Below are 27,168 nucleotides of genomic sequence, written 5' to 3'. Positions count from 1 at the left end.
AGCTAGTGCATTGTAAAGGCTCTACCCTCATTTCATTAGGTGGAATCTTGCAAGAGTCCACCCCACATTAGTAGGAAGTACAATCTTGGTTGCACCATCACTTGTGGTGAAAAGGATGCCAAATATGGGTTGTGCTTGCAATCTCAAGGCTGCAAACGAGTCTACCAAAGACGGGACCGCTTTTTCATGCAAATATGAGAAAGCCCGAATATTCACATGTCATTTTCCTTACTATTCAAATTTCCCCTAAAGTTTCATCGAGTTCATATGGTTTGTAATTTTTCAAACTTTGTGAAGACCTACTACTTATCATTTAAAAAATTAGCTCAAGGACATTGAGTATTAAAAGAATAAAGAAAGGACACGTAGAAAGACATTTATTCTTCACATACAGTGTCATCACACGACTAAATCGTCAAATTAAAATAGCACAATTTTTAAGCCATTTCTATTAATTTTGAAATTACACTTTTTTTTTAAAACATTGTAACGTACTTCCACCGTATCAAACCTTCACTAGTTTATTCAATTGAGTACCAACCCTCTCCAACAAGCCACACAAATTTCATCAAGCAACAATCTTACCTTTTTCACATTAACTTATCTCATCCTTGAACAATAAGAACAAGAAATGTGGATAAAATGCTAGTTCTCTGACCACCTCCGCCTCCAATCTCAATTAAGGTGTAAATCAAGGTTTCCTTGATTTAAAGAACTACTATTCCTGTGTTATATCCGGTTAGTTTGCACGCTAAAAAAAGAGTACAACCAGCTCCTTTGGCCATCACAATGATCCACTAATACAAGAGAACATAAAATTTACCAAAATTATCCCCATCCCAATCCGCCCATAGAATTCCACATGAAAAGTTACAATAACCTCTGGCCAAACCATGGCTCCTACTATTTAGAAGATGGAAAAGGAGCCAAAAGCTTCTGCTTGAAGGAAAATCCATCAGCAAGCATGTGCCTTTCAAATGTATACCATCCGCCACAGTTGGAGGTCGACAGGCTGAAGCTCCCAGCAGTCTTATCTATCCCAGCCGTCTATCTACTCGCCATTCCTGGCAGGAGAACTGCAGCCAACTGATGATTGCCACAACAGCTGCCATGATTGCCTGCAGTCACTTCCAATCATCTAATGCCACGTCAAAGCATGAAATCGATGCCACATCAGTATGCAGAATCATCTACGCCACCTGCCAACCTGTGCATGCCACCTCAGTAGCCGTCAGGAATATGTGCAGTTGAATTTTCTGGCTGCTTGTGTGTCAGACTCGGACATCTCCCCTGTATGGCCTGCCTCCCCCCAACTGTGGCACCCGGGAATTGTTGTGCAATGACAATTCCCTGTAAAATGGGTGAACACATGGCGACCAGCCTCCCAACGCTGACGTCTCCACTGTATGGCCCACCTCCCACCCACTGTGGCAGCCGGGAATGGTCACTGCACGACCATTCCCTACACCGTCAAGGTCGCTGGTCGGAGGGCTGCAGATCACAGCCTCCATCCCCTGGAGTTTCCTCGGCGGAACCGTCTGCAGCAGCCGCCCAATTGCTGCCAGGTCAGCACACAGAATGTCCTTGCCATGCATTCAATCAAATTGTGCCAACTCAGCTCATGGATACCTGCGGGCTGCTTGCCAAGTCAGCGCACGGAATGTTTTTCAATCATTGCCAATAAATGTAAGTCCCGTCAGCACCCATAATGAATCCGTCGACCTCCTCACAATCATCGTCAATGATTGCATGCCCTGTCAGCACCCGTAATAAACCTCCCTAGCAATGGGAATATGCCAAGTCAGCAAGCGGAATTCTCTCTGCCTGGCACGTTTGCTCTGACACTGCTGTGCATGCAACCGATTGAGCTCGTCAACTGTACCCTGTTGCAGACTGTACGTGGGCACAAGTAGCATGCTGGCCGCCCTCCCAGCGACCTTGACGGCCGGGAATGGTCATTTACTGATACCATTCCCTACCCCATCAAGTCTCGAGTTTAATACTTGATCCTCAACATCGAGATGTGATAAATAATCATTTCTTGTACAAACTGGACTCAACCCAATAAAATGTAAGTCCCCATTATGTCCAAACAATCGAGACCCCCATTAAACCTGTACTGTGATACCTTGTTCACATAAAGTAACAACAGTCGCTGCCACCCTGCACCTACATTACCACTTCGCCTAAAAAGAACAAAATAGCCATGTGAAATTAACAAAGGAACTTCTCACTGAAGCATCTCCACAACCATTAAATTGATTGGATGAGCATACACTATCATACATTGAGAATAGGTCATATCTGACTACAAACAATCATTGATCAAGGGTGTGTAGCAGTGTGCCTAGAGCTGAAGCACATCTGCAATGTGTCATCCATATATATGAGTATAAAGCAGTACACCTACGAGTGTCCTCCACACGGGCAGCAGGAGTGTCATCTGTATATGCAGCACGAGGTATAAAAGCCGAGGGAAGAGATACAGGTAGAGGGAGCCGGTATTAATGTAAGGGAAGAATGATGGAGTGAATTTACACCTCCTGCAGGGAAAGCAAGGGAGCGGGAAGACCCAGTTTTCTACCCTGAGAAGGTAAGGGAAAAACCAGGGCCATAACTGGGCTAAGGGGGAAGGGAAATCCGGGAGGACCGGGGATCACGTCTGTGCTAATGTTGTTTATACACACAACATTTTTTTTCCCTGGAAAGGACAGTAGAAATGAACTCAATAATCTCCACTGTCATCCTTTGATGCTCCGCCTATCCAGCTGCTCTGCCCATTTTCTTCATTTTGGGCTTGGGCGCCATGACTGCTTCTTTTCCTCTTCAAACCTTTCCAATTCAGTGGATGCTCCATAATACGATATCCCTGGCCATTCTCCAATACCGATGATGCTTCCACCGCAACTGGCTTTCTAGGGTGCTTAAATTTCAAGATTTGAAGCTTCTGCGTCGATCTCTGTTCGACGTGTGCCGCGACATCTGCAGTATCTGCCGAATCATAACTATCAAGCTGCCGTTTCTGGCTAGAGTAAGCCTCTACCATGCTTTCACCTTCACCATAGGACGCACTTGCCTCTAACGATGAGAAATTTTCATGATAATCACCATTTTCCACAGGTGGAGTGGCGTACGCAGGCATGAGATCTTTCTTGATCTTTTTCAACAGGTGTTTCTTCATAGACGTAGGCAAATCGTCACCCTCTTCAAAAGCTTTAAAATACTGTGACTCACTTAATGCATCGGTATAGATCACCTCCTTCCTCTTCCGTTTGCCTGAAATTTCACCTCCCACCGCATTATTTGCCAGTACAGTGTTTTTTGGAATTCGAAATACCCACTCTGGAACCTCGTGCTGCTCCATTAACCTAGACTTATACCCCTCCTTTTTTCGCCGCTCCTCATCCATCTTCTCAAACAGTCGAAATTCGTCCTCAGTTCTTGCTGCCAGACGATTGATTTCCCTCTCACTAGGGACATCAGTACCTAACGACTGTGCCCCTCGCCGCATGATCTCCTCCAGCAATTCACGTCTTTCCTGAGCTGCATTAGGCCATTATTACACCATCAGCAATCAATTCCAGGCTTGGGAAAAAAATCTCCCAGAATAATCAGCTCAAAAGACCCAATTGCAAGCTCTTTCCGATATTAATTCTTGAAATAACGGGAAGAGATTCTGATGCTTAAGTTGCAAAAACTGTTCAAACATGCGTAAGAAAAACTGGAATTTAAGAAGGGTCAATAAATGCAGAAGTCAATACCGAACTGAAGGAGCTTGTCGCATGTCTGTACCTGTGGATGTTGTGTTGAATAGACCTGCTTGAATCACCTTGGCATCAATTCCCATTTTGGACTTCGCTCGATCAAGAATATCTTCCTCAATTGTTCCAACACTAGCCAGAACAAAGACACGAACTTCTTTCTTTTGCCCAATTCGATGAGCCCTGTCCTCCGCTTGCTGATCCATTTGAGGATTCCAGTCGCTGTCGAACAAAATGACTGTATCCGCAGTCTGCAAGTTCAAACCAAGACCACCTGCCCTGGTGCTTAAAAGGAACAGGAAGAAAGGAGAATCAGGAGCATTGAACTTTGCAAGTAAAGTCCCCCGATTTTCTGTCTTTGTTCCTCCATCCAGTCGTAAGTACTTGAAGCCTTGAAAATTCAGGTATATTTCTAAAATGTCCAGAAGGCGAGTCATTTGAGAAAAAAGAAGAACTCTATGACCTGTCCTTTGAAGCTTAGGCAGAATGCGGTCTAAAAGCTCAAACTTTCCCGACGCTCGAAGAATTTCATCCTTTCGATAGATGTTGTATGAATGATCCAGGAATATATAGGGATGGTTGCAACACTTCCGTAGCTGCATCGCGGTGTTCTGCAAACTCCTTGATTTCCCTGTGCCTAAAATGCAGATAAGAGACAATTACAATTTGACTACTTAACATCATGAGTTTGGTCATGGACAAAAGCAAAACTACATACTACAGTCAAGTCCAACACGGCCTTGTTCTGTAATTTGTTGATAGTAGACCCGCTGCCAGGCTGACATATCACACTTCAAAATAATTTGGGCTTTGATTGGCAAGAACTTCTCAACCTCTGCCTTTTTTCTCCGTAACAGAAAAGGCCTTATAACCTGCGAAAGAGATTGAAGCCAACTTTTTTGGTCACAAGACCTTACACACTCGTGAAAACCAAAGAACCATCACACAGGCAATCTACCTGATGAAGACGACGAATAATCAGTAACTGCTCCTCCTCAGTCAAAGACATTTCTGAAGGATCTGCAAACGGCGCATTGAACCACTCCTCGAAATTTGTACAAGAATTAAAAATGGCAGGCAATAGAAAATTTAGGAGCGCCCAAAGCTCTTCTAAGCTGTTTTGAATTGGAGTGCCCGTCAAAAGAAGCCGCCGCCGGATATGATAGCTGTACATACCAAACAAAAAGCAGTCATTTGATTTTGTTCGTCCTTTGCAAGCTCACCCCACTTTAACAAACAACCATCACCAAAGAAAAGGTAAAACCAATCAACATACAAATGCCAACGCAGGATAAGGAGCTCCAAGCAAGGTATGCCTAGTCAGACTTATTCCGTCCTAAACAACTTAAGTGAAAATGGCTACACATCACTATGTTTGCAGCCAATTGCCCTACATGATCCGTGTCACATGACACAATGCGGTATTTGAGATGTCCGGCAAGAGCAAAATCCTAGGGAAGGATGTGAAGCTTAGGCCCAGTGGCCTTGGGATTCAGACAGCATGGACACCTGCAAAATAAAATGACTTCAAGCAACAGGAAAAAGAGGGGGTCGAATAAGTAGTGGTTGCTGCCTGCACTAGAAGGGCACAATGGCACAAGGGCTAGAAATGATAGATTTGCACATATTGAAGTCTCATTAGATGGGACAGCCTTCTACACAACAAAAGAAAGTCAGCAAAAGACCTCACCCTTTGACAAGCGTTTTGGAAAGTATACAATCTTGATTCTTCAGCCGGTGCCCCTCATCTACAATCATATAGTGCCAAAAGATCTTCTTTAAGAAAGCTTTATCCCTCATTATGAGATCATAATGAGTGACCAAGACATTAAACGATCCTTTCCCCTTGTATATCTCTCGTATGCCTTTGCGTTCCAAGCGATTTCCATCATACAACACTGCAACAATGCTGCAACCATGGAAATATACTTGATTTAATACTAGTACAAGAAAAGATGCATGTGCTTAAATCTGATAATGACAGATGGAAACTGAAGCCTTACCTTGGAGCCCAAGTTCTGAATTCGTGATCCCAATTGGGCAAAACTGCCTTTGGGGCTATAATAAGGTGGGGGCCAGACAATCCCTTGTTTTCCATCAGGTAAGATAGTAAAGCAATAGTTTGAATGGTTTTTCCTAGGCCCATCTCATCAGCCAAAATACCATTCAAATTGTTATTATAAAGAGAGAGCATCCACTGGAGGCCTTCAAGTTGGTATGGCCGCAACTCTCCGCCAGTTAGCATTGAAGGTTGCTTGGTCACCTAAAGAAACAATTAAAGGATAAATTTTCTTCTGTCTGAATGGCATCAAGTATCACATACCAGTCTCAACATGACATGAATAACCATTGTCACCTTCTCTTCTATGGCATGCACTAATGAATTGTATTGCCTTTGACCCTGAAGAAGATCCCTTTTCTTCACAGCCCCTTCTCCATCAGATTCTGCTTGGTCCTCACCTCCAACAACATTATTTTCCTTAATTTTTCTTTGCAAAGGGTCTTCAACACCTCCATCTGGCTCGTTCTTCTTTTGCCTGGGAGAAGAAAGCCCAGAAAGACCTTTCCCTGCATCCTTTCCCTTAGTGGATTTTTCTTTTTTGACACCATCAGCACGATCTGCGTCTTTTTGCATTTGCACCATGGCTCCTAAGCGCTGCAGAAGCTCATCAGTTTTTTGAAGAAGAGTTGTAAGCCTTTCATTCTTGCTCTCCTCGACCATCTTCATGTAGGCTTCTTGGTCATCTGCTTTCAAAGCCTGAAATCTGAGCCTTTCAGCACGTGTAGCCCGTTGTCTTTGCTTTCCATGCCAAACCTGGAAAAAGCAAGGTCATTGAGGCAAACTCAAAACAACTTTTAGTACTAAATCAGGGTTGGTAGTTACAAACCAGAACACTGTCATTTCGCTGTTTTCGCCTCTTATAAACTGCCTGTGCCTGCAGTTGCATTTCACGAACAAAATTCAGCAGTTCATTGAAAAACTTTCTTTTTCTCATTGTCACCCTTGCTTGCTCCTCTTCTTCTAGACGTCTTTGCCTCTGCTCACCCAGAAAAAAGTTTAGCAGTGCAGTTTTTTAGTGCATAAGCACTCCAAACATTATGATCAAGGTTCGGATACCACCTCTGCTTCTCTCTTTCGGCGAAGCCTCTCATCAGCTTCTACTGGAGATAACCCAGATATATATCCATCACCATGCAGCGCTCCAAAAAAAGAGGAGGGTGTACGAACAAGACGCATGAGACCCCAGTCAAAAATATTTTTGTCCACAGCAGAGCAAGCTTGCTGTAGATTCCTCTCAGCCATTATATCTGACATTACCTTTGCTTGAAGAGCAGATAGCTGTGGTAACAAGATAAAACATGTCATGAAACACTGGCATTCATTCATGCAACGAGGCACTATGCAATGCAGAAAGGATCATACAAGAAAAAACCTCTTTTGACAAGAAACAAAGACAAAAATGTGCAAGAGAGCAATGGCTAACAACTGGCTGCAGCCACAACTCAGGCATTTACTGAAAAATTTGAAACTACAGTTCCAATTTATAGTGTACGATTAAAAAGGTGACTCTTGTCTCCCATGTTTTGAATAATCACCTATCCAGATCTTACATGAAGATTGGCAATATCCTCCCAAAACAACTTGGAACTAGAGCTACAATTCTCTTTTTTGTGCACTGGGAGGCACAAAAAAGCCGCCTAAAAGTAAGAAGGCCCTGACTTTGGAAATGAGATCATAGTTGAAGCCATTGCTCAACTCTCTATTTTTTCTTAAACACAGGAGTGTCAAGAGAGAAATAAAAAACACTCTGTATTTCCAACACTAGACAGCCAGAAAATAAATACCGAAATGGAGCCACACCTTCAGTGCTTGAAGTTCAATCAAGCTTCTCATCCGTAACTCCTCTCCAACATACAGGGGTGTTTCTGCAGTCCAAAAAACATCAATACCCAAAGGAAAGGTGAGCGCGAACCAGCTGATAAAAAGTTTAAAAGAGAAATTGATACAACAGCATTGAAATGATCGGTTAAAGTTCATCTACCTTCAAGCTCATGCACGCGACGAGACAATTTTTGCCCTGCACGACCTTCCAATTCTTGCTTCAGCAAGGAGCTTGAAGAAAACTGAGCACAATGATTGCTCAAAGCCTCTTCAAATGTCACAGAGATACATGAAGTTTCAGGTTTTTCTTCATCACCCTGTAATTAGCAACCATTATATGTCCACACCTTTGCATACACTTGACAATAAACAATTGCATATATAACAAAAAATCCACAAGGTTCAACCTTTTTTGGAGGAGCCAATCCATCATTTGCACCATCTCTTGCATGCTGATCTGTTAAAGATAGACAAGCACAAAAAAAAAATTAAAACCCAATTTCCCACAAAAAATAAGAAATTGCACACATCATTTACATGACTACTAAATTCTTTAACAGCAGTGAAGTTTGCTTCCGGCTTTTCAGGAACATCCTCAAACACCCTCATCCACCTTACTGACATGGCAAACACAATGCATGAACACTTTGCCATTCCACCATGCTACAAGAATAGAGAACAGCTTTTAAAAATTCCGACATGCTGACACTCCAAAAAAAGTGTCAAGGACTGTGTAAAAGCATCGCATTGCCACACAAGAACATACAACTTTATCTGGTTCAGACTAACACTTGAATGAACACTTCAATGAAATAGTAAACTCTAAAAGCAAACATGGACTGTCTACTTTCATGGAGGCTACCCAAGCCAATAGATAAATTGTTTTAAAATATATTATACAGTTCTCCAGAAAGAACTATGCAGAGTAGAGTCCAAACCAGAAGTCACATGCTTGCCACAAAAAAAAAAAGTGTGTGTGTGTGTGTGTGTGTGTGTGTGTGTGTGTGTGTGTGTGTGTGTGTGTGTGTGTGTGTGAGAGAGAGAGAGAGAGAGAGAGAGAGAGAGAGAGAGAGAGAACCACATTTCTAAGTTCGTGCAAGACAAGTGACATGCAAGGTGCCATCCTGGAAGTGTTACAGAAAACTTATAAAACCAAATCATGCCTTCACAGTTAAACAATAGGCTAATGTGAAGAAATGACATGAAAAAACAACTACCGTCTCTGAAAGTAAAATTTCCTTCTGCTCTTGTGTCTTGCTGCTGCTGCCTTGGAGAATTCCCACCTTGTACTTGGCTTGAAATCTGCAACTTTCAAATAATATCATCAAGCTTCAACAGTGCGAGCCTAAAAACCAGGATGAAAGACAAACCAAGTCCTAGAACTTAAAGGACAATTCAGTCTGAACGTTCAATTAGTTAAATTCTTGTGAACTCTAGTCTCAAAATGGGTGGAGCCATGCAAGAAGGCTAGAAACGGCCATAGAAGACCTTAAACGGCCGAAGTGAAATGTCTCCCAAATGGACACAATCACGAAGTGATTGAAGGAGTTGAGTACAAAAGTGTGGCTAGGGTGAAGTGCTGCCACAATGAAAAGCCTTTTGTAGATGATTGCGTGCATGATAAATAGCGCACAGGGCCCAAAGCTGCACAAAAGCAAGAAAGTGGTCATACTCTCGAAGTGCTGGATTCAATTGGCCAAAAATCCAGAAGGGCCTTCCAAAACGGTAGGGAGGGAAACGATTTTGCTGCCTTTCTACAGCCATTGGCTTCAGACTATCGACAAAAAGCATAACCGCCGGGTAGCCCACTCTGTAATTGTGCAACCATGCACTGGTCTGCCAGAGTAGGCCCCCAAGGCACACTAATAAAGGCATTGAGGCCCAAAAGAAACAGGTACAAAAACTGGCACCCTCAAAAGCAATTCCTGCTAAAAACATGGCTCAAAAATCAAGTGCTTTATAACTGATGCCGAAAAGCTATTGAGAGTGCCATGTCAACACGCCTGTGATTCGCGATGCAATTTTCGGGTGCTACGTCAACATCAGGGTCTCTCTCTCTGATCGACCAAGCGACCGAGCTAGGGAGATCCAGACGCCCACAAATGCGGAGGACTACACAGCATCGACGGAGGCTGCATCAGAGGATTCGGATCACTTTGGCCCGACATGTACGACGCCCGGTCAAGCTATTGACCATGGAGGAGATTGATGAGATCCACCAGCGACCGATGCTGGATCTTTTGTGATCTGTGATTTAGCTATCCCACCTAGCTGCTGAGATCACACCTAGCTGTTTCGGATTCCATAGCATTTTATTTTGTCATTTTATTTTGTCAATTTTGTTACTCTGACTTTATATCAGATCCACCACATTGTAACTTTCTAGTCTCATAGGTCACTCTAGCCTTCTGAAGACGTTAATATAACACTTCATTTCATTTTCTCAAATCAGGAGATCCCATGATTCCCGGAAATTATCACACCATCATGGTTGGTCACACAACCATGATCACACATTGGCGAGGCTGTATGCATCTATTCTTGAGAGGGAGCTGAGTAAATGGGCAGAGAGAAAGGGCATACGAGCATCAAGACAGATAGGATTCAGGAGAGGCTTCTCCACTCTCGACCAAATTTTGATACTCAGAGCTATGATTGAGGAGGGTAGACACCATGGCAGGAGGATCTACTATAGCTTTGTGGATTTCCGCAAAGCTTTTGACACAGTGCCAAGAGCCAGATTTATACGCAGACCACAGAACATTGATGTGCCCACAGAGATGATTTGGGGGATCTTGGCTTTATACAGGACAGTGGTAGGGCGGGTACGCACTACTGAGGGTATGTCTGACATGGTCTACTCCACTATTGGGGATGCCGCCTATCTCCGACTCTTTTTGGGATGTATGGATGTGGGTGAGTTTTCAGACTATGTAGAACGAGAGGGAGACAGAGGTGCTCAGCTAGCAGGGACATAAATTTTCTTGTTATACGCTGATGATATAGTGTTGATTTTTAACTCTCCGGAGGGGATGCAGCGTAGATGCTTTGCACACATTCGCTCATGATAGTGGGTTCAACACCACATCACAGTGGGTCAGGAGATCAGCAGCCAGACAGTGGAGTACACAGATGGATACACTTATCTTGGGGTGGTGTTTTCATTGAGGAGAGCAGCAGAGACTAGACTGACAAGAGCTTATGCCACCTCAGTTTCAAGAACCACGAACAAAGCTCTGGCTTTTTGACACTCTAGTGGCTTCAGCTATGCTTTACGGAGTTCAAATATGGGGACCCTCAATAGACCACCATGGCAGAACTGGCAGCACGGATTGATGGATATGTATGGAGAGGCCACTGGTCTCTATGATTTCTCGGAGATTCGGGCTAAGGCCTCAGTGCCACATGAGATTATGTGAGCCGACCCCTCGGGGTCGAGGCATTGACTAGATTTACTTTTTTACTTTTTACTTTTTTGGGCTAGAGCCGGCAAGCCAGCAAGGAACTGCCTTTGCTTCGCGTGCACGCAAACGAGTCAAAGACAAATTACCTTGCGGACTTGCCGACAAAGGGAAAAGCGCTTCCATGCCGTATCGTGGCATGTCAACGGGGAATGGAAGCAAGTTTCCCCCTCGGGGGAGTAAAAAAGTCTTTTCATGCCATGTTAGTCAGTCCATGTTCCCTTGTTAGTCACGCCACCCGAGGGTAACGTCGGGAAATCACCAAACGAATTCAGTGATGCATTTAAGGACCAAGGCTGAGAGAGAGGGACAAACCCTTGTAACTCACAGACCGTACTGAATCTTGCCCAGGTACTCCAGGATTTTCGCCTGGTAGAAAAAGGCCCCCGTCCAGCGGATGTCCGGTAGGACTGCCATACCCAAGGTGGGCGTCGGCTCAAAGGAGGCATCCCGATCCGGCCAACCATGGTCACCAAGGCCCGCTCGGAAAGCCCCAGGACCATGTTAGGCGGGACCGCACCGTACGCAATAACTACAAGCCCTACGAGCTTTCAACACCCTCACGGGCCAGAGCATTGTAGTATCGCGGTACGGCCCCGCAGAGGAATGCTGCAACGTTATCCGCATAGGCACTCCTCAGCTGCGGTCCACGGCGACCATTATGGGCCCCACGGGGGACAACCCATCCTGGCAATCGCTTTCCGCTAATCTCCCCTCCCAGGAGTAACACTTCGGTATCTTCATCGCTCGGATTGTTTAACAGCCGTCTAGCATGTTCCAAACAGGGTCGTATTGAGCTTCTGAGATTGTCCAGTTCAGGGCACTGTACCAATAAGTGCGTAAGTGACCTTGAACCTTTTGGCCATTCCGCATAACGGGCAAGTCCTCGACTGTGCCCGTTCAATCTTATCCTTAAGCCTTAAGCCATCCACTCTTGCTAGTAACAAGACTTTCTCCTCCATCCCACCGGGGTTCTTCCCAATGCTCTGCCTATAGAGGTATCCACGCGTGTCCTCATACTTCCTCTCGATATAAGGATCAAGGGAGACACATTGATGTGAGTGTTCCCAGAGCTTCCAGCTCTCCTGCCTTGCGGTTTCAACAGAAGCGCCGTTGATATACCTCTGCCCCCAAAACTTTGTCCTTTTACACCAGGTCCACTTCTTGAATTGGTTCCATTCTGGTATATTATTAACCAAATCTGCAATCCAAGTCTTTAGACCTGCGTACTTGGTAAAAGCTCGTACCCTGGTACGGGAGCCCTAACTCCCGGTGAAGAGGCATTGACTAGATCAGTATCCTTTATACACAGTGTATGGGACCTCCCCAAAGATAGATACGCTCGGCTAGCCTTGGAGTCATCCAGACAGCTAGCATTGCAAGGTGACACAGCATGCTGGTATGGGCAGATGACATCATGGTTTCAACATGGATAGATTGCCTCCGTTCCAATACTCCTTGGATGCACCTTCCCTATCTCTCACACGGACAGAGATCACCAGACTCGTACGTCAAGATCTGATTCAGCTAGATACCAGGAGCACATGGATACAGCCAGCACAGGAGTTGGGCACGAAGATGGCTTTCTATAGAGAGCATCTTCTCCAACTCACGGAAGACGGTTTTGTGACTAGGCCTGCATACATAGATACACACTTATCTCATGGGATACGATGTGCTATTGGGCAGATACGCACATCCTCACTCAGCTTCAGATTGAGACTGGCCAACAGAGGCTAGGATTTGTCATTTATGTCACCTAGAGCCAGAGACAGAGCTGCACTACACATGTCACTGCCCGGTATACTAGGAGATACGAGGCCGCTTCCATAGTCTGTTCAGAGAGGGTTTTGGACCATATTCTAGAGTCATGAGATATGAATTTGAGAGATGTCTTGGATTGTTTCTACTAGAGTTGCGCAGACATAGAGACAGCTTGTTGAGAACATCACGGAAGAGCCAGTCTCTGAGACAGATCACAGACTTCTTTACACCAGCCAGAGACAACCAAAGGAGCAGTCATCACAGCAGATCTCAGATCCCATCCACACCAAAGGTATGCGGATCAATTGAGCCATTGAGCTAGGCAGATCCAGGCGCCCACGACAACGAGAGGGCTCACATCATCGACGGAGGTGGCAACAAAGGATCCAGACCATCCTAGCTCGACATGCGAGACGACCAGTTACAATATTGACCATGGAGGATATTGATGAGATTCGGCAACGGCCGATGAGGGATCTCATATGATGATTTGTATCTCATTTGATCCATCTTTGTTTCAGCTTTGTTTCAGCTAACCCATTATATCAACCCTCACCCCATCACCCCTCCCCACCTATTTCGTTTCAGTTTCAATTTTTCAATTCTTTGTACTTTTTGTACTAAGACACTGTATCAGATTCACCAATTGTAATTTTTGGTCTCATAGGTCACTTTGGCCTCTTGAAGACGTTAATAGAACATTTCATTTCATCGTCTCTCTCTCTCTCTCTCTCTCTCTCTCTCTCTCTCTCTCTCTCTCTCTCTCTCTCTCTCTCTCTCTCTCTCTCTCTCTCTCTCTCTCTCTCTCTCTCTGAGGTCTCTTGGGATAGTTTCCTACGACGTTAAAATCCTCTTCTTCTTCTTCTCTCTCTCTCTCTCATCACTTCTACAGAGGTATGGGGTCAGTATGCATCATCTCTCTACACAGTCTCGGGGCAGCCACCTCTTCCAGATCCGCCAGAGCCATGCCCACACAATGCACACGTGTGCTTTCTTTACCGCCAAGATGGTAATGACAGGATAAAGACTAGGAGAGCATATGATCACGATGGCTTGGTAGCAGAGCAGTTTATACATGCCAGAGATTTGCTTGCAGAGCTTCTAGCAATGATGTTCAACTGCGCCATGTGCAAGGGCCTACTTGCTACTTGGAGTTTGTCTACGATCGTACCTATCTGGACCCTATGGAGCCCGGGAACTACCACACTATCATGATTGGACACACATTGGCATGATTGTACGCATCCATCCTTGAGCGATAGTTGAGTAGATGGGTAGAGAGAGAGAGAGAGGGTGTATGGCAGCATGACAGGCGGGTTTCAGGAGAGGTTTCTATACTCTTGATCATATTTTGACACTTTGAGCCATTATTGAGGGGAGACCATGTGGGATTTCTAATTTGGTTCACTCCACTATTGGGGTGAAACAGGGATGTTTGCTATCTCCTACACTATTTGGCATGTATGTGGATGAGACTGCTGACTACATTGAGAGGGATGGTGATAGAGGAGCACAATTGGCAGGGCCATGGATCCCACTATTGTTATATGCTGATGATATTGTGTTGATTTCCGACTCCCAGGAGGGGATGCGGCGTCATTTAGATGCTTTGTACACATTTGCCCACGATAGTGGATTGTCTGTTAACCTGGTGAAAACCAAGGTTATGGTGTTTAACACCACACCACAGTGGGTCCGGAGGTCAGCACCCACTTTTACATATGGCCAAGAGACGGTGGAGTATACAGATGCATACACCTATCTTGGGGTAGTCTTCAGTGGACCGGCGTTTTCATTGAGGACAGCAACAGAGAACAAATTAACGAGAGCTTATGCAGCCTTGGGAGGATTGGAGAAAATGTGTTCGCAGGTTCAGTTTCAGGAAACTCAAACAGAGCTGTGGCTTTTTGACACCAGTGTGGCTTCAGCTATGCTCTATGGGTTCAGATTTTGGACCACCAGAGCAGATCTGGTAGCATTGATGGATGGAGATGGATGGAGAGGCCTCTAGTCTCTATGATCTCTCGGATGATCCGGGCTAAGGCCTCAGTGCCACATGAGATTATTCGAGCTGAGCTAGCTGCCCCCCCCTCTCGTAGTTGAGGCCCTTACTAGATCATTTTCATTCATACATAATTTATGGGACCTCCCGGCTAGCCCTTGAGTCATCCCGACAGCTAGCGCTACAAGGAGACTCAGCATGTTGGTATGGACAGATGGCATCATGGTTTCAGTCACATGGCTTCAGCATGGATAGACTGCCCCCATTCCAATACTCCTTGGATGCACGCTCCGTTTCTCTCACACGGACAGAGATCACTAGACTTTTACTTCAGGATTTGAATCAGCTAAATACGAGAAGCACATGGATACAGCCAGTACAAGAGTTGGGCACGAAGATGGCTTTCTATAGAGAGCATCTCCTCCAACTAACAAAGGATGGATATGTGATAAGAAAGACCTATACGGACACTCATTTATCCTATGGGATACGATGTGATATTAGTCAGATAAGCACATCATCGCATCAGCTAGAGATTGAGACTGGCATATTTAGGAGAATACCAGCAGAAGCTAGGATATGCCAGCTGTGTCATATAGAGCCAAAGACAGAGTTACACCACACTTGTCATTGTTCGGTATACTACGAGATACGAGGCCGCTTTCACTGTTTATTCAGAGAGGGCTTTGGATCGTAGGAGACCAGGCAATGGGAGCAATCACAGAGGGAGATCACTGACTTATTTAGAACACGGACTCAACAGGCAGATGGGCATACTTCACAGAAGACTTCAGAGCCCACTTCTACCAGAGGCATATTAATGGACATAGCCACTGAGCTCGGGAGAGCTAGACGCCCACGTCTACGGGGACGACCACGACATCGATGGAGGCTCCATCAGAGAGTCGGGACTATTATAGTGGGAAACGCCCAGTACGACTATTTACAGAGGCGGACATTGACAAAGCTCTTCAGCGACCGATGCAATACTTTCTCTGACAACGCCTGATGTCCGGCATCCTCGGGCATGGATGATGATGATGATGATTTCAGTCTAACGATTTTAGTATTTAGTCTTTCATTGTACTTCATTTTATTTTATTTTATCTTTGTAACCAGACATTGGATTAAATCCACAAGGATTGTATCAGTTTGGTCTCATAGGTCATTTTGGCCTTTTGAAGACGTTTAATATAGCATTTCATTTCATCTCGTCTCATCTCTCTCTCTCTCTCTCTCTCTCTCTCTCTCTCTCTCTCTCTCACACACACACACACACACACAGAGCTTTCTTTACACTAGCCAGAGGAGAGCCAACGGAGCAGTCATTACAACAGATTTTGGCCTTTTGAAGACGTTTAATATAACATTTCATTTCATCTCGTCTCATCTCATCTCTCTCTCTCTCTCTCTCTCTCTCTCTCTCTCTCTCTCTCTCTCTCTCTCTCTCTCTCTCTCTCACACACACACAGCTTTCTTTACACTAGCCAGAGGAGAGCCAACGGAGTAGTCATTTTGGCCTTTTGAAGACGTTTAATATAACATTTCATTTCATCTCTCTCTCTCTCTCTCTCTCTCTCTCTCTCTCTCTCTCTCTCTCTCACACACACACACACAGAGCTTCTTTACACTAGCCAGAGGAGAGCCAACGGAGCAGTCATTACAACAGATCTCAGAACCTACTCATACTAGAGGTACACTCCTTGACCGAGCCACTGAGCTTGGCAGATACAGACGTCCACGACCTAGGGGGGTCTCCCACTACCGACGAAGGCTGCAACGGAAGACACAAATCACATGCAAGACGCCCAACCAGAGTAATGACCATGGAGGAGGTTGATGAGATCCGACAACGACAGATGAGAGATTTCATCTGAACCCACGCCCCCCCCCCCCCCCCCCCCCCCCCCCCCCCCAAAAGGGTTTTAGTGTCTTAGTGTTAGTTCTTTGTAACTTTGTAATTTCCGTACTCAAACATAGTATCAGATTCACCAATTGTAACTTTTCGGTCTCATAGGTCATTTTGGCCTCTTGAAGACGTTAATAAAACATTTCATTTCATCATCTCTCTCTCTCTCTCTCTCTCTCTCTCTCTCTCTCTCTCTCTCTCTCTCTCTCTCTCTCTCTCTCTCTGCCGCGTCCTGCCGTCTGCACGCTGCCGCACCCGCGTTGCACCCCCGTCCCCGCCCTGCACACGTGCTGCACCCCCGTCCCCCTCGTGTCCCCACTGCCCCTCGCGTCCACGCTGCCTACACTGCCCGCACTCGCGCGCCCTCTGCCCTGCCCTGCTGAGCACCTCCCCGCCCGCTGCACGTTGCCCTAGCCCCTTTTCTCTACGCGTAGCGTGTGCCACCATTCACTACGCGTAGTATGTCTCCCCCCATCTCCTACGCGTAGATTGTCCCTGCCCTCCCCCCTTTTTTCTTTCACACGTAGGATGTCGGACCTCTACGCGTAGGGAATTATTAAATTTTATTTTTATTTTTATTTTTTTATTTTTTTTGGTCCCGCCCCCCTTCCCCACACACTATCTACCATACTCCCCCCCCCTACCCCACCCCCCCTTTCTCTTTCACTCTCCAATCTGTAACTACCGCTATCTCCCCCGGGCCGTACCGCCCCGCGCTCCACCACTCGCCGAGACCGCCGCTAGGGTGGGTGCACACGTGCATCTGACGACTCCCTTGCGACCGACCCCCCCCCCCCCCCCCTGCACGCCCAACGGCCGCGCCCACTGCTAGGGTGGGTGCACACGTACATCTAACCCCCTTGCGGACAGCGATCAAGCATGAGAAAGACAAACAATAAAACCGACCCCCTAGAGAATGCCATTCAAAAATGTAAAGAGGAAATGACGGAGACCATTACCAAAATGAACCGCAATCTCTGGGGCACAATAAACATACTCGAAGGACGTGTGCTGATCCAAGAGAGCAAAATAAGCACGTTGGAAGACCGAGTGACGACCCAAGACGAAGAGATCGCGTCACTCAAGAAAGAACTCGCCGAAGCCCGATCAAGAAACATACTGGAAGAGGGCGAACTGCAACCCTCAGTAATCGAAGAAATCAACACAATCAAGGAACAAGTACGGGCCATCAAAGAGGGAGAAGAACAGCACAAAGAAATGACGACTTCTTGGGTGGATGTTCTTACCAAAACCCAACAAAAGGCGGACGAAGCCGAGAAATGGATCAAGGTGGCCAAGAAAGGAAAAGACAAGGAGATAATGCCCACGTCCACACCCAACATCATTAACCAGACACTAGAGGAGGAGCAGAGGAGAAGGGTGCGCGCTTTACGGTCTTAAAGACAAAGGCAATGTGGACGAAGAAGTAAAAGAACTCACAGCCTTGATGGGGATTCATGAGCCGACACACACAAGGGCATGAAGAGTGGGCAACATAAAAAAAAATGGAGGCAGTGGAGAAACCTCAAAAGAAAGAGCACTCATCCTCCGTTTTCCCTCCATGGAGGCAAAGAAGTCATTCTTGAAGAAAAGACCAACTCTTAAAGAGACTGGCATCTTTCTCGGGGATGATCTCACCCTCTCGCAGATCGCTCATATGCAAGAAGTAATGCCAGAGATTAGAGCGGCAAGGGGGAAAGGCAAGATCGCTTTTTACCGAGACGGAAAAGTGGTAATACTTGAGCGACGCTCCACATGACGGTGCGAGTCTTATGGGACCACACTCAAAGTAGCTGCCTGGAACTGCAATGGATCTATGCGTCTTGATGTGGGTGCTTTTGAGGATAGCTTTACTGGAAGAGACGTCATCTTCTACTCTGAGACACACCAGGCCCCTGGGCAATCCATGCCTCACATCATTGGATACAGGTGGGAGAGAGCCTACAGACAGGAGACACGCTCAGAGCACGGAGGGCGGGGCTCGGGAGGAGTGGCAGTGTTATTTAGAGAGGATCTGCAGCCACTGATACATATAGCCCGCAGGGACGAGCAGGCTAGGTACATGTGGGTGAGACTGAAAGCAGAGACAGGCAGATACCTCTATCTAGCTATTTGTTACTTCCCCCCGAGCACATCAGTTTATGCACCACCCAAAGGACAGTCCCCTTTCTCTATTTTGGATGATGACATATGGGAGTTCTCTAGGGACGGTGACATTATCATCCTCAGGGACTACAACAATAGGACTGCCCATCACCAGGCAGTGTTTTATGATACTTCAGAGGAGATGCTAAGACAGATAGATGTGGCAAAAACGGGCCTTTCCAAACTATCACACGATATGGAATATACTGAGTATGGGCGACACCTGATAGACATGGGCACTGCACATGGATTGGCCATCTTGAACGGCCTACAGAGATTTCCTGCTGCGGGAGGTTTTACATGCTTCCCACACAGACATGGAGCCAGCACGGTGGACTATGTCATGGCACAACCGAACCTCATCTCTAGTATCTAGGATCTCATAGTTGGGCCCAGACCCGTTAGGGTGGCAGTGGATCATGCTCTGGTGTCAATGACCATCTCCTTCCAGTTCAGTGTAGCACACAGGCCACGAGTAGGAGCCCCTACTCGCTACACATTCACAAGGGAGACGGACTCTGTATACATGGACGGAATCTATAGACGCCTATGCACTGAGGACCCGGGGCGGCCTCTAGAGGAGCTAACTACTATACTGACACAGACATTACATGAGGCAGCAGCAGAAGCATACCCACACACCCAGCCTGAGCAAAGCCGCCGATCCGGGAGCATGCCTCAGAACAGCTGGTACGATGAGGAGTGCCGCCAGACTAGAGCCAGACTTCAGAGGGAGGTGTTGTTGGGGGACGTCACTCACAGACAGTCACAGATGAACTTCCGACGCCTCGTGCGGCGGAAGAAGAGGGCTTTTTTGGCTCGACTCGAGCAGGATCTATATCAGCTATTCTTGAGTCAGGACTCGCACGAGGCGTGGCGGCTCTTTCATGAGCAGTCCCCCCCCCCCTGCTATTTCCTCCACAGAGACCTGGGGTCAGTACGCATCATCTTTGTACACAGTACCTAGACAACCGCCCCTCCCCAACCCCCCTGATCCATGCCCACACACATGTGTCTTTTTCACCGCTAAGATGGTGAAAAAAGCTATTGACAAGATGAAGACTGGGAGAGCATATGATCATGAGGGCCTAGTCGCTGAGCATTTCATGCATGCCAAAAACTTACTAGCAGAGCTTCTAGCAGTTATGTTTAACCGTGCCATGTGTAAGGGCCTACCGGCATAGTTACAGGGGACGGAGGGGACAGACCCTAGGGACGGGGGACGCCCGATTCCGAGACGGGGACGAGCGAGGACGGGTGGGGACGGACGGCAAAAGGGCTGCCAGGCCAGAACGCAGGCAAAACGTCCCCGGGAGGGGACGGCAGGAGACTTTTTTAAAAATTTGAAAAATTGATCATTTCTAGTGGCTAGTTCCTCTCCAATAGCCATATGTTTGAACTTTGAAGCACCCCAATGGCTATAAAAGCCACCCTTTGGTCCTCATTTCTCGATGTTTTATAAGCACATTTGCGTATATATCACTCATGTTATTTGGTCTAATTAGTGTAAATTTGTGGTCAAAGTGATGCTCTATGTGTGTTGCATGTGTGTAGGTCAAAAAATGCCCAAAAAAATCTTCTTCTTTTTTTGTCGTTCCGACCCCCGTCCCCCTTTCTTGACTTTTGCCGTCCCGTCCCCGTCCCCGTCCTTGTTCCCGACCCCGACCCGCCGTCCCATGTAACTATGCCTACCGGACACTTGGAGCCTATCTACGATCATACCTATCTTCAAATCAAGAGACCCCATGGAGCCTGGGAACTATCGCACTATTATGATTGGGCACACACTGGCAAGATTGTATGCATCCATTCTTGAGCAACAGCTGAGTAGATGGGCAGAGAGGGAAGGACTGCGGGCAACTGGGCAGGCAGGGTTCAGGAGAGGCTTCTCTACTCTTGACCACATCTTGACACTCAGGGCCATCATCGAGGAAGGCAGATCTCATGGGAGACGGATATACTGTAGCTTTGTGGACTTCCGCAAAGCTTTTGACACAGTACCCAGCGCTAGATTGATGCGCAGATTACAGGAAATGGGAGTACCCACAGAGCTCATTTGGGGGATCATGGCATTATACAAATCAATAGTAGGACATGTACGCACCGCGGAGGGACTCTCAATACCGGTTCACTCCACTATTGGGGTGAAGCAGGGTTGCCTGCTCTCTCCTACTCTTTTCGGTATGTATGTGGATGAGGTTTCTGACTACATTGACAGGGACGGGGATAAAGGTGCACAGTTGGCAGGGACATGGATTCCACTTTTTTTATATGCGGACGATATTGTGTTGATCTCCGAATCCCCAAAGGGAATGCAACGCCAACTGGATGCTTTGCATACGTTTCCCCACGAAAGTGGTTTGTCTGTCAACCTTGGTAAAACCAAGGTTATGGTGTTTAATACCACCCCACAGTGGATCAGGAGATCAGCACCTACATTCACATACAGCCAGGAGACTGTGGAGTACACAGACGCTTACACTTACCTTGGAGTGGTTTTTACTGGACCCACATTCTCACTCAGAAGAGCAGCAGAGACCAGACTGACTAGAGCCCACGCAACATTGGGTAGATTAGAGAGGATGTGTTCGCAGGTTCAGTTTCAAGAACCCCAGACGAAGCTCTGGCTCTTTGACACCTTGGTGGCCTTAGCATTGCTCTATGGGGCTGAGATATGGGGACCTTCATTGGATCACCACGAGAGGCCGGGTCGCACAAACGGATGGGGGAACATGGAGAAATGTCACCAACGTGTGACTATTATCTATCCTTTTTGTTGATTTCTTTCTTATTATATATTTACTTTCACTTTTTGGAAACACCCCTCGGGAAATCTAACTGCCCTGCATTGCATAGCTAGTGTGGAACTGTCCAGAGGGAGTCCAGGCCTGAGGGCAAGAGAGCACTAAGGTTGGACAAGGACTATGGTTAGCTAAGTGGGGTCATTGACTAGCCAAAGCGAATCCTTTGCTACGGAGGCTACATTTCAGTTCTGAATGTGGCCACAGTGTACAAAGAGGGTTGGATGACCTAGAAAGATACAATGGCAATATCTCCTAAAATTAAAGGAAATGCTATTTTGGGACTTGAAAATGTGTTTGCGTCAATACCTCCGGAATGACAAGGAGAACATTTTCTTACTCTGCCATGAAGTCAACTAGGCGACCAGTTGGGAGATTTTTAGGCGACAACCCCGAAACGGGAAAATGCTTATAAATGTGCCAAGTGGCACCTTCTGGTGCACTTTCCTCATGCAAGAGAAGGCGGCGCTGAATTTGAAGAGCAAAGAGGCTCATTTTCAGTTTTTGTCACAAGTTAAGAGCTATGGAGTGCTTGCTTTCCCTCCTATGTACAGTGCGGTGCCAGGAGTGATGCCCTGCACGCTACGCACTACCCTCTCTGTCCCCTATGGCAGTATGTTATGCCCCTCTAGTGGGCTTTTCATTTGACCAATGTACAATTGTGTGGGTTCATGCGCGATTGCCGAGGCAAGAGCCTCTTGCACAGGTACTGGATTAGCTAGCGGCTAATCCCCCGCAGGTACAGGTGAATTCGGAGAGGTTTCACGCCAAAAATCTCGTCCGATTCAAAGGGCAAGTAGCCCTACAGGTGCGGGAGCTCGAGGACTTGCTACGGATGCGACCGGCACGTGAAACGGAGCCCGAAACAGTGAATTACAGCCTGCTGTGTTTTTTGCAGGTTTAGGGTTTTGGCCCTAAACGGACCCTAATACCCTCGGGAGGTTCGGGGACGCAAGGGGACCGCTGTACAGGCGATCTGGCGCATTTTCAGGGCTGAAAACAGAGAATTCAGCGTGCTGCAGATTCTCACCAGGTTTTGCAAAGTACCCGTATGTGTCGGGAAAGTCAGTCAATGCGTGGGAATACTGATTGTGAAGGGTCCTAGTACAGTTATGCTGCCGAAATCGGGCCGGAACATTTGAAATTCAGCCAAGTGTGTGTGGGGCAGCTTGTAGGGATCCACAGTGTTTATTCCCTCTTTTGAACAATAAAGAAATACCGAAAGGGGCGCCTAAGTTAGGGGCCAATCTGGTGTCGGTCTACTCATACAGGTGCAATCTAGCAGCCTGTATCCCTATCCCCTTTGTTGTGTCTTGAAAGTACAGGTAAAGTGGACGACAAATTAAATGGGTGAAAGCTAAATCAAGGTTTAAAGTAAAGTCTACCGCCCTTTTTGGATTGAACAGGCCGGTTTCATGGTTCCATCACCGGGATTAAATCACTTTTTCCCATAGAAGTGAGCCTTGGTCAGGTTGGGCTTGAAGACACAGGGGATCATAAACCAGACACAGGGAATTGCAATTATGGCTCACAGACCAGATGATGTGACTGAAGAGGTTTCCTCTTCACAAGGTCAACAGACACATGAAGTGGGTGAGTCCTCAAGACCACCACAGACGGATGATGATATATTCAGAACCCAGTTGGCTACTGCTGTGGCTATGTTCACACAAGTAATGCAGAATCCGAGGTTTTTAGCCTTTCTGCAACCTCCTGTTCCGTCTCAACAAGTTGGGTCACTGGATCATAGTCAAAAGCCTGTTAAGGCTCAAGCACAGGTGATTCATACTGCACAGTCAATGGAAACACCTGTACACTTGACGGAGAACATGCAGTCTCCACAACATGTGCCTAAGGTGCAAGAACAGGTGGCTGAGATGCCAGTCTTTCAAGCTGTACCAGTTCAGCCCGCCACCTTTCAGCAGCCTATAGCTGGTTCTAATGGGCAGGGAAGCAACCTACAGGCTATGCAACACGTCTTCCCACCACCTTCAGTACACCCTGGCTATTTTGGAGGTGGATCGGTATTCGAGAGCATGGCTGGTCATGCACCTAGAAATCAGTTTTACACACCAGGAACAGTGTTTGGGGGTGCTCAAACGATGATGCCTAACCCCATGTATGGTGTCACGGGCATGCTACCAGGGTTTCAGAGCACTCAGGGCCAATTTGGGATGCCACTGGCAAATTTTGGTATGGCTGGAATTACAAATCAGCAGCCAAATATGGCGTTTCCAGATCAACTTAATTGCGGTCAGGGAACACAAATGAACCTTAACAGTGTTCCCATGTTTCAGTCACTTCCAGATGACAATTTAACGCCGCTGGAGAGGCCAACTCCGTACAAAGAAGGTGGCAAAGGTGTGTCATTCACGACCTTTTACAGGGTTTGATGACAGGAAGAAGGCTCTCTCATTCCTCCAGCAGTTTGACAAGGCCTATGCAAGGGGAAACTTTACAGAGGCTTCAAAGGTCCGCAAGGCAGTCACTTTCTTGACAAGGAATGCGGGACAATGGTGGACAACTTTATTGCTTCAAGGGCAAGCTCCGTCCACATGGATTTACTTCAAGCAGATTTTTGCAGCAGCATGGTTATCTAATGATTTTGAAGCAGATGTCATGACAGAATGGTACCAGCTTAATGCCGCTACTTGCAAGAATCTAGATGATTACAATCGGAAGTTTTGGAAAGCTCTACTTCCAGTAACTTCCTATAGGTTCGTGCCATTGACAGAACAAATTGAAAAATATTGTTGTGGCCTACCCAAAGGATTGAGAAAATACTGCACGAAGACCAAAGTCACTACTTTGACGCAGCTCATTGAGGTAGCAAACACTGGTAATGGTTTGCTCAAGGGAGAAGATTCTGAATTCAATACTGGCGTCAAGGAAGGATCAGCCAAGAAAAATTCAGCGAAGAAGTATGTTCCCAAGGAGGCTCCGAAAGTGACTCAAGAGCCAGCCAACGCAGGGAAAGGCAAAGCTATAGCTGAATCAGAAAAGGGACCAGCGAAGAAATGGAAAAGACGTTTTCCTCGCAAGTCTGAAGAACAAAAGAAGGTCCTGAGGACAGAGAACAAATGCTTTATTTGTGAGCAACCTGGCCACATTGCTTACAATTTTCCTATAATGAAAAGGCCAGCTGATTCTGAAGACAAGAAGGACAGGAAAGGAAAGAAGCCCATGGCTGGTCTAGTGTCAGATATGGTGGGCGACAAGCCAAATTCAGATGCAAGTGAGCTTTGCAGAGCATGGGGAAAGGTCAGGGATCAAACAATGCTTATCTTCTTTGATCCAGGTGCCAAAGCCAACTTCATTTCCCCAGAATTGGCTTCAAACTTGGAAATCAGACCTGAAGAGATGGGGTATAAAGCAAAGGCAAGTTTGGCATGTCCTGGCCATACAGAGGCTGTGACACCCATCATTGGAAAGTTGCACCTACATATCCAGTCCTATGTAGATGCTGAAGAATTTTACATCATGCCACTGGACGGATGTGATGTGTTGTTAGGTATTCCTTGGTTGTTTCGTGTACAAGGAATCATGGATGCCTACAACAAAAAGATCGTTGTACATTGCAGGGGAAAGACTCACATTCTGGATGTAAAGCTTAAAGAGGAGTCTATTCCCACTGTATCAGCTTCTGCTATTACTTCTATAATGAAAAAGCATCTTTCTGCGTACTTGGTTTTTGCACGTGAAGTGTCAGATTGTGATGAATCAAATTTATCTGTGCTAGATAAAGAAAGGTCAATGTTTTTACAACAATATAGTGACTGTTTTTCCGATTCATTACCGTCTCAATTACCGCCAGAGAGACCCGAGGACCATGCGATAGATTTGGTGCCAGGCAGTAGCCCACCAAATAAGCCTCCGTACAGGGTTAGTGCGGCTCAGCAGAAAGAGATAATGGGCCAAGTACAGGAGCTGTTAGAAAAGGGGCTGATTCAGCCCAGTTCATCTCCATTCTGTTCTCCAGTGTTGTTGGTGCAGAAAAAGGATGGCTCATGGCGTATGTGCATAGACTACCGTGCACTGAACAAGAATACCATCAAGAATAGGTTCCCTATACCTAGAATTGATGATATTATGGACAAATTAGGAGCAGCTATGTTTAGCAAGATAGATCTAAAGAGTGGGTACCATCAGATCCGCATTAGATCAGAGGATGTGCACAAGACTGCTTTTAGAACGACGTTTGGCCTTTAAGAATTTTTAGTGATGCCCTTTGGTCTCACAAATGCTCCTGCCACGTTCAATAGGATAATGGGCAGAATTTTCCGTCCACACCAGTAGTTTGTTGGTACATTCTTTGATGACATGATAGTCTACTCAAAGAATGAAGAGGAGCATAGGCATCACTTGGCCATTGTGTTCGAAGAGCTACGCAGTCATAGGTTGCTCATCAATGCAAAGAAAAGTGAGTTTTTTCTGGAAGAGATTCACTTTCTGGGACACGTTGTCTCAAAGGATGGTGTCAGAATGGATCCTGCAAGAGTTGAAGCGATCAAGTCATGGCCAGATTTGAAGACAGTGCATGATGTCCGAAGCTTCTTGGGACTATGCTCCTATTACAGAAGGTTTATCCGAAATTTCGCTGAGATTGCTTCACCTTTACATGCTCTTCAAAAGAAGCCTTTAGATGGACACAGAAAGAGATTTCAGCTTTTAATCTCTTAAAGGAAAAGATGACTTCAGATCCAGTCATTGTGTTGCCAGATCTTAGGAAGTCATTTGTGGTCCAGTGTGACGCCTGTGGTAGTAGCATTGGTGCAGTGCTAATGCAAGATGGCAGGGTAGTAGCCTATGAGAGCAGAATTTTGCAAGGGCCAGAGATGACCATGCAGGTCTATGAGAAAGAGTTACTGGTTGTGATTCATGCGCTCTTAAGTTGGAAACACTACCTGCTAGGTGCAGATTTCGTTGTCCAAACGACCATCAGACCTTGCGATACTTCTTGACACAGACAAAGTTATCTGAGAAGCATATGCGATGGGCAAATATTTTGTCCATGTTCCATTTTCAGATTGTGCATGTGGAAGGCAAGAAGAACGTTGTGGCTGATGCCTTGCCAAGGAAGCCACAAATTTCAACTGTGTCAATTCCTTATCATCATGAACTTGATGATATGAGAGAACAGTATGCAAATGATAAAGATTTTGCAAGGGTTTTCGAGCAACTAATGGATGGACAACGTCATGAACACTATCTTCTTAAAGACGGGTTCATGATGATGCATGGCAGATTGTGTGTCACAAAGCCATTGCGACGCAAAGTTATGGAAGAGAGTCATGTCCCACCGTATGCAGGGCATCGTGGAATCGATGGTACAGTTAAAGCGGTTGAGACATTCTTCTATTGGCCTACATTGAGAAGGGATGTGGATGCCTTTGTGCGAGAATGCCTAATTTGCCAGAAGGTCAAGTTTGACAGGCAAAAGGC

The 27,168-nt window shown here is 46.2% G+C and overlaps 1 protein-coding gene across 1 annotated transcript in view; it reads right to left on the bottom strand.

Moving 5' to 3' along the window:
• Positions 1–2,227: 2,227 nt before the first annotated feature.
• The window catches only part of LOC147423332 (putative ATP-dependent DNA helicase CHR12), a 38,285-nt gene continuing 13,344 nt past the window's right edge, over positions 2,228–27,168 (bottom strand). Inside the window, exons 2-14 of the mRNA XM_086500915.1 lie at positions 8,862–8,946; positions 8,052–8,101; positions 7,805–7,961; positions 7,624–7,688; positions 6,883–7,101; positions 6,650–6,799; positions 6,118–6,576; positions 5,765–6,024; positions 5,452–5,670; positions 4,720–4,927; positions 4,480–4,633; positions 3,793–4,398; positions 2,228–3,543 (exon numbers count right to left, since the gene is read on the bottom strand). Of these exons, the coding sequence (XP_086357041.1) occupies positions 2,726–3,543; positions 3,793–4,398; positions 4,480–4,633; positions 4,720–4,927; positions 5,452–5,670; positions 5,765–6,024; positions 6,118–6,576; positions 6,650–6,799; positions 6,883–7,101; positions 7,624–7,688; positions 7,805–7,961; positions 8,052–8,101; positions 8,862–8,946 (3,450 nt within the window). The 3' untranslated portion in view covers positions 2,228–2,725. The remainder of the gene's footprint in view (positions 3,544–3,792; positions 4,399–4,479; positions 4,634–4,719; positions 4,928–5,451; positions 5,671–5,764; positions 6,025–6,117; positions 6,577–6,649; positions 6,800–6,882; positions 7,102–7,623; positions 7,689–7,804; positions 7,962–8,051; positions 8,102–8,861; positions 8,947–27,168) is intronic.

Source organism: Adiantum capillus-veneris, chromosome 26, assembly GCF_014529385.1.
Source record: "Adiantum capillus-veneris isolate H3 chromosome 26, ASM1452938v2, whole genome shotgun sequence".
NCBI classification, from domain to species: domain Eukaryota; kingdom Viridiplantae; phylum Streptophyta; class Polypodiopsida; order Polypodiales; family Pteridaceae; genus Adiantum; species Adiantum capillus-veneris.
The sequence above is the reverse complement of the archived record's forward strand: the minus strand, read 5'-3'. Positions and strand labels throughout refer to the sequence as shown.